An 8,510-nucleotide genomic window follows, 5' to 3' on the forward strand; every position below is an offset into this window, starting at 1 on the left:
GCCGTAAAAGCAGCCCTTTCCTCTGGGGATCTGGCTGCGGACTATTCTGATGCCATATGTTTGATCAGCTCATCTGGGTCATTGTTCTAAACCAAACCCCCTTTAGTTCCAGCTCATTTTGTGCCTTCCTGTACACACACTATAAGCAAATGCAACGTGCCCTGCATTCAAAGTGCATGTGAAAACAAATGAAAACATCCCTTTATATTCCCAAAGAATGAATTTATAAGTCATCAGTCTCAGTTTCTCTGGTGAATAGGACATACAGTGATTACTTTAACTGTTTTGCCAAATATTATTATGTATTAGCTTACTAATACAACCGTTATCTGTTTATATTCATTGACCCTAACTAGTCCTCTCAAAACTAGCTTTTTATGGAACTGCCCCAGTTTGTGTTCTCTTAGGGTCTGTTTTAATAAGGATTGATCTACATCCTGCTTGTTTTGTATTTCCACACACACTGGAGCATCCCAGCGGACCATGCATCCTGGATTCACTGCTTTAAATATGTATTGAGTGTTTATAGGATCTGAATATGGAAGTAGACTGTTTGCCCAGCTATTGCCACTCAATAATTTACCAACATGCCAATGGGATCAGCTAAAAAAATGAGTAGCCATAGTTCATATAACAGCACAGATGATGTTTGAGATGTCTTATGTTTTTGACAGAAGTTTCTAATGCTTACCAAGGCTGCAATTATTTGATCAGAAATCTGAAAAATCAGTAATATTGTGACACAGGCACAGACAGCATGAAATCTTTTCTGCAGCAGGACGGGATCACGTTCAATATTGTAAATTGATTTGCTGAACTGAATTGGGATGAAAGGTTACACTCCCTTTTCTATTTATATATATGAATGTACTGCAAACATATTTTTTTTTTTAGGAGTAGTAGACTTCAGTAGATCACCTGCCCCTGGTACTCAATGAAGTAAGAGAAAGGAAGTCAACCACCTAACAGGCTAACCCAGCTCTAGAAACTAGACACAGTTTAACTGAATCAGAAGAGAGAGATCAGACTCCAGATGAGAGAAAGAGAATGGAGATGGGATACTAAAAGGGGTGTGTCAGGCAGCATGTGTGTGTCACTGCGAAAAGCAGAGATGGGTATGTGTGTGTGTTTTAGAGAGAGAGAGACAGAGAGAGAGCACTAAAACACACACTCGTGCGCAGGCACAAACAGAATGAAATCTTTCTGCAGCAGGATGGGAGGCAAAAGCATTACTTCTGTTCTAGACTCTTCATCCATGCGTCCCGGGGTAAGCACATCTCTTCTTGCACAATCAAACTTTGAGTCTATGCATATATGTGTATGTGAGTTCAGGTGCTTCTGTGTGAAAATGTGTCACTGAATGCTGCTGAAGAGAGGATGCATGAAACGGTGCTGCGCTGGTCGGAAATTTTGACCAGCACCAACCCCCCCTCCCACCCCTCTCTATTGCTAAAATATAAAGGATAAATTCTGCATCCACTTAGGGAGACAGAAAAAAAAAAGATGAAAGAGGGTTGAGAAAAGAGTTAAAATGCAAAGAGGCTAAGGGTTAATGTGAGTTAACCATTGCTGGCACTGCAGCATTTTTCAGGTCGTTTGACATAAATCTGAGGAGTCTAATGGAATTGCTGACTGTTACAGATATTTATATAATTAATGAGGACTGATACATGTAGACTATGCAAAATATATAGCATTTGTCTGTGTAAAAGTATGCACTATGATGTATTTTGTAAGTATTTCTGTATGTTTGGTGGATGGCCTGTTCTGTGAGGTACCTTTTTTTTCTGAATTGGGTCACATGATTCGAGGGGATCGGATAAGACTGATGGTGTGTCAATTCAGAGCTCTGGCGGTAATATACACGACCCAGCACTCAACCTTAAGTGCAATGCCACTGTTGGGGAACCAAAAATGTCTAATTCCGTGTAAAGATTTGACATTAAGCGATAAATATACATCAGTTATCAGATATGATACATGGAATAAAATAACAGACATTGGCTGATAACTATTACATTGTGCATTCATAATTTCAGTATTATTGGATTTTTGTTGGAAATGTGAATATTTACGGGACCAATACATTTAAACTGCCTATGTTTGTATTTAAATATTATCATAACACCAACACTAAATTAAAGTGATAGGAAATGATTATTGTAAACATTTAACCCTTTTATGTTATATAGAATTTGTAATTAAGCTAATTTTAATTTACTAATTTATAGTTTTTGATTTGATTGTATCTTGTTTTATTTAGAAAAAAGTATAGAATAAATGTATTTGAATAAAATATAATTTTATACTAACTTCATCCATTTCATTTTATTATTTATTTTATTGTTTTACTAAGAAGTATAGACTTATAATAATTTATAATTATTATAATATTTTATTTAGCAACAACAAAAAACGAAACGAGTGACTGATTAGCTGATTGAATGAGTATATTTCTAATATTGCTATTTAACACGGAAATAACTGGATTATAGTTTTGGCTGGATTTTAATGTTGGTGCATGATATTTGAAATCAGTTTATGGTTGAATCTAGCTTTTCTTATATCGTGTTTGCTTCACCCCAGTGCAGAATGTGAGTCAAAAGGAGACAGCTTGGTGACACTGAGTGTCAGCATGACCCTTCACACTAAAGCTCTACTGCTGGTCTTCAGTTTCTCACTGTGTGGTAGTCTGTCTGCTGCATCTTTAAATAGAAATGAAAGAGCCCACTTTTGGGCTAGCACAGACACTGAGCCAACACAATGGACGTCCCAATCAACAAAAATGGACATGACTACTCCAACCGATGTATTATATTCAGAGGAGACTGGGCAAGACATTGAGGTGGACCTTTCAGTTGATCTAAACCCCTATGCTGCAATGAATGATCATGGTTTGTCAAGACTTCTAGCCTCAAGAACACAGTGGATCAAAACTTTGACTTCCACTAACACTGAACCTCTTTTAGACATCCAGAATGATGAAGAGGCATCTGATTGGCCAACTTTTATTATGCAAGTCAATATGGAACAATCTTTTAAATCATCTTCATTGGCAACACTACAGCCTTTTCCTTCTCAGGCCTGGGGTGCTGAGTCCAAGAAACCTGTTGCTTGGAATACAGAGACATACACACCTCAGACTCCTGCCGAAACCAGATTTAGCACCTACCAGAGACTGTGGAAGTCCTCCGGTGCTACCCAGACACCATCTGAGGAAACAAAGGATTTGACAGATGCTCCTACAGGTAATCAAATTAATGATACACCAGTGATACGCCAACTCTGCGTGTCATGACAGCGTGTACCTGCAGAAAAGACATGCTTAGTTTTTGGGTTGTTTAAAAGACCAGCTTAGACCAAATCTATTTCCATGTTGGATCATGATGGTTCATGTCGGTCTGGTGCTGATCTATAATTTTGATACAGCCACCACTGAAAATAGTCATGATAATAGGCTAATCAAAGTGAGTCAGTTGTTATAACCGTTCTGATGGATTCTGGTCAGTGAAGGATTTGTGAGACTAATTCAAAGCAGTAACATGTCTTATTAAACTATTAAAAGAACCGGCCTATATGATTCATTTGTTTGGGAATAACACTGTATGTTTTGATTCTCAAATCACAAAAAACAACTGGATAATAACAGTAATTTGTTCACAAATCTGACTACTCAGTCTGCGCTGTATGTTTTTTTTTTTCACTAAAAAAATATTTGTCTCATAAGAGTCATTTGTTCATAAATCGGACTACTCTGGTGGCACTATTTGATTCACAAAAATAAAACTGGCTCATAAGAGCAATTTGTTCATGAATCAGACTACCAATGTTTCTCTGTATGCTTATAATGCACTTTAAATAATCGGCTCATAATTTGTTAATGAATCGGACTAATCTGGTGGCACTGTATGTTTTCCATTCACTAGAAATATTTGGCTCATAAGAGACATTTGTTTATGAATCGGACAACTTAGCCTTTTTTTACTGCATCACTTTTAATACAAATGAAAAATTCCCTCATTCACTTTTTCTAATACACAGGTAAAATATGATTAATGGGAAAACCTCACTGCTGAAAAACAATATTGAAACACTGATGATGACATTTTAGACTGAATAAAATATATAAATGTACAAATCAAAATTTTGTAATAAAGGGATATCGACTATGTACTTCTACTGCATCTCTTTGGTAATCCTGTTTTGGCATTTTGGCATTAGTTTCCGCTAAATGTCTGCGTCAGTAAGAGAGACTGTCCTCCTCTTAAAACAGTGAAACTTACTACAGTTTACAGCTTGATGACAGCAAATGACCATTTGTTTACATTACTAAAAGAAAATTTCATGAGACAATTGACATGTTGCAAAAGCTAAGAAAAAAGTATTTTTTTTCTTAGAAATAAGCTAAAACTGTAGCAGAAACTGGCGAACTGTGAAGATTAATGCTAGAATTTAGGGTTAATTAAATGTTGCAACTCTTTTTTTGTGGTTCTTGTAGACAAACCAAAGAGATTTTTAAGGGTGGTAATATTGAAATTTCTTCCTGTGAACAAAGGTCAATCATTCAATCAAAATCAAAATTCAAGCTAGATTCCCTAACCTTAATTAATAAATGCTAAAGGCTAATGCTAATTCAAATATTCAGTCCCAGTGTATTCTTAATCATTACTCATGCAGAAACTCTAACTAATAATCTATATTAATCAGTCAGTCCTTAAATAAGCAATGAAGTGCCTTTTGATCCACAGTTAGAGCAGAGTATTGGTAAAAAGATTTCAGTATTCAGATTCTCTTTTTCACGTCCACGCACAGGTATTTAAGTAATGTGATGTCATGAAAGTGTGTCAGTTACTAGTTTTTAAATAGCCACACTCAGGGGAACGTTAACAGGATCAATGCCCTCTTATCTGTGCCGTATGTGAATGTGTGTCAGAGATGAAGTGTACGGCCCATTTACAACAGCCTAGCTCCACATAGCTAATAACACATAATAGCTAATTAACACAGTCGTTGTTAGAGTTGTTAGCAAGCTTGTGGGGAAAATTAGCTTTGTGTTTTGCGAATATAACCTCATGAGTGCATAAAAAGACTAAATCTAATTTGAGGCTGCATTACAATATCTTACTCCACTTTAAAAACAGCATTCTATAACTAACAGTTAAAAAAATATGAGTAAATCAAATGAAATGGTTCACTCTGTATTGTTCTGCTCATTAAAGCAATTTTGTGCCTTTCAGAGAGTTCAACTAAATGCATCTTATTCTTAAACCAGTCTATATATTGCATTTCAGCATCTTCAAGTGATGACAGACGCAAATCTTCCACGCTTCATGACTGCAGCCTGGTTGGCACTGGGATCTGTCAGTCACCTGACTCCTCAAGGAATCACGTTTCAACTAACAACACCCTGTCCACTCCACCTCCTATGTATGAAACCACACCCCCTGGTGTAATAACCCCACCCCCTGAAGCCCAGACCCCGCCTCTATTGGTCCCTTTGCTGGCTGATTGGAATGCTGCTATGGCATCATGGGGCCTTGCATGGGAGTTGCAGGTATACGGGCTCAGCTGTGTGTTCTCGCTCGTGGCTGTGCTGTCTGTGCTCAGCCTGATGTGTTTGCCATTGCGTTGGCCCTCTGGCTGTGCCCACTTCAGCCTCCTCCACCTTCTCCAACTACTAACAGGTTCCAGCAGAGCTCTGTGGCTCCTCTATGATCCATATGGCCAAAAAGAGCGCCTACCTGTAGTCTGGGCACGACTGCTGCACGAAGCTGCCTATCCCTGTATTACTGCGTCATTTGGCCTTCTGCTTCTACTGCTAACTGCTCGCTCTTGTTCCCATCTACTTTCCCAGAATACCCTGCAGCGCAGCACCTGCGTGTTGGCCGCCTTAGTGCTGCTGCACATAGCCATAGTGATGGCTTCCATGGCAATACTGCAACTCTTTCCCACCCTGAAAATTGTGCCTCTATTGCCGCCTGCAGCCTTTGTGTTGTTGTCCTCTCTCTTCTCATTCACGTACCTGCTTCTTTACTGCTGTGGCCGTGCCGATGTCAAGCACATTTACCGACTAAAAGAGAGCTGTCCTGAGCGGCCATCATGCCATGCTAGCAGGTGTCCATTCACAGAGGCACAGATGTGGGAAAGGGCAGCCAGGACAGGGGTATTCTCTGCCCTGTTTCTGCTAGCATGTGGCAGTCTACGACTTTACGCCATGCTCCATGCAGGAGGGCTAACCGGTGGAGTCATGGTTGGCCTGAAGCCCTGGCCCTGGTGGGGCTTTCAGCTCAGCTGCCGAGTGTGTGAAACAGGAGTATGTCTCACACTCGCTCTTGTAATCACTCACCCCCTTCTCTGTTGCGGAGTGCCCCTTTCCAAACCAGGAGGCTGCAGCTGGCTCTTCAAAAAGACACCCACAGAAGGCGCCACGTTGGCCAAACCCACCATCCTCTCGAGTCGGTGTGGCTGGTCACTACGGCCCGCCGAGAAGCTGGGGTTGGGTGAGGGAATAGTACGACGGGAAAGTGAAAGCGTGCCGCTCTACACCTTGGTGGAACTTCTGAACAGCGAATCAGATGGTTTGGACCTCCACTATCCAGCCAGCCCTCAGCATGAGTCTTGCACACAGCTCTCCCAAACCACAAAGAGGAAAGCATCCCATGCGTCCTCCTTTGCAAGCTCCGACGCCGACTCCACGGCAGATCTGCAGCCCCCTTCAACAATCGATCTGCAACGAAGCATTGACGAGGCCTTGAACAGTGAGGCTCTGTTACAGCATAGCCAGTTCGGCTCTTCCAGGCTCTCTCTCAGCACACGCGGACCCCCGGACGGACAATCCTGTTGGAGAAACTCCACCGAACCCAGCATATACCGCACTGCCTCCTGTGGTGATGTGGACCCTGCTACAGTCCCCAGCCGACCTAGGCAATGGAGCACTGTATGTGGGAGACCTGCTCACGCCTCGGTCAATTGTAGTGGGTTTAACTCAACACAACTGTCCCAGAGCAACCTACATAGGGGCTCTCAATCTGTGCAGCAACCCCACAGACGGTACATGGCCTTGGGCCCTACGTCCACCAGAGAGAGCGTGGATGTGGAGAAAACTTCTCATGTTGATGAGCATGCCGTTCAGGATGAATTCATCAACGACTGCAGGCAAATAGATGCAATCAGCATCAGCAGTGCTACGATCAACCTATAGGGAGACATATCTTTATTCAACCACATTTACAGTTATTCATTTAGCAGATGCTACAGATTGTGCAATATAGAGGATGTGCTGTGCTTACCTGCAGAATTAACATTTTCCAGTTTAACGCTTAACGCAGGGTTGTCAAGGTGTGTTCTTGGGAGGTCCACCTTCCAACATAATTTAGCTCCAACTTCCCTGCTTGTTTCAGGTGCGTTTAATTTTGGCTATAAACTCCTCTGCTGGACGAGAAGACACCCCTGATTTAACCAACAAACTTTAAGTAATTTCAACCCTATTTACAGAACTCTTCTTGATATAAACATAGAGAGGAATTTGCTGTTCATGCACTCTGCTTGAATGGAAAGTATTTTTTTATTTTGGAAGCAGACATGACATGGACAAAACGGCAACCTACAACGTTTAAGTGAGTATAACTTTTCTCAAGATCACAGTTCTCTTTCAACAGTTAGAAATTCTCTGAAATCCACTTCTTATATTCGACGAATATTGTTGAAAATGCTTGGTTTGATCAAAAGACTTAAAAAAAAATTATTTAATGAACATGAGGCTTGTGTAACTTTCAGCATTAAGCACTTACGAACATGTTTTATGATGATATTTTGGTTGTGTTCTTACAGCACAGATCACCTAAACACTCTTGACAACATTACAACTGTATAGAGAGACATTCTTTAGAAACAATTTGCATTTTATTTCAGCACTATCATTGGTGTTAACATGCTAATGTGTGGCAGCCCTGTCACTTAACATTTTAATCTGGAGTGAGACCTACAGTAGGTGTTCTTTTGGAGCATATACTTATGGGAAAAGATGCATTTAGCAAAAGGCTGCATGGAGAAAATCATGATTTTTTCTTTAAAGTAGTTAAAGGTGCTGTAGGGAACTTTTGTAAAAAAAAATATTTTTTACATATTTATTAAACCTGTCATTATGTCCTGACAGTAGAATATGAGACAGATAATCTGTGAAAAAAATCAAGCTCCTCTGGCTCCTCCCAGTGGTCCTATTGCCTTTTGCAGAAATTCCATCGCTCCCGGTAAAAAATAACCAATCAGAGCTGCGGTCCGTAACTTTGTTTGTGTTCAAAATGTAGAAAAATTTATATAATAAGCGAGTACAACATGAATCCATTTTCCAAACCGTGTTTTTGGCTTGTCCTGAATCACTAGGGTGCACCTATATTAAGTGTTTATATTCGGACTATTTTATATTGCTTCGGGGATACCGCGGCGGAGTAACCCAGTACCTTTGTGATTCTTCATAGACATAAACAGAGAGAAGTAGTTCCGGCTACGAT

The 8,510-nt window shown here is 40.3% G+C and overlaps 1 protein-coding gene across 1 annotated transcript; it reads left to right on the top strand.

Annotated features, from left to right (window-relative positions):
- The first annotated feature begins 2,591 nt into the window (after positions 1 to 2,591).
- On the top strand, positions 2,592 to 7,753 carry LOC113073060 (proline-rich transmembrane protein 4-like). Its single transcript, XM_026245943.1, has 2 exons — positions 2,592 to 3,248; positions 5,292 to 7,753. Exons 1-2 carry the CDS (start codon positions 2,636 to 2,638, stop codon positions 7,199 to 7,201), a joined length of 2,523 nt encoding a protein of 840 aa, XP_026101728.1. The 5' UTR covers positions 2,592 to 2,635; the 3' UTR covers positions 7,202 to 7,753.
- The last annotated feature ends 757 nt before the right edge of the window (positions 7,754 to 8,510 follow it).

The sequence above is a fragment of the Carassius auratus genome, unplaced genomic scaffold (genome assembly GCF_003368295.1).
Source record: "Carassius auratus strain Wakin unplaced genomic scaffold, ASM336829v1 scaf_tig00011294, whole genome shotgun sequence".
Classification (NCBI taxonomy): Eukaryota; Metazoa; Chordata; class Actinopteri; order Cypriniformes; family Cyprinidae; genus Carassius; species Carassius auratus.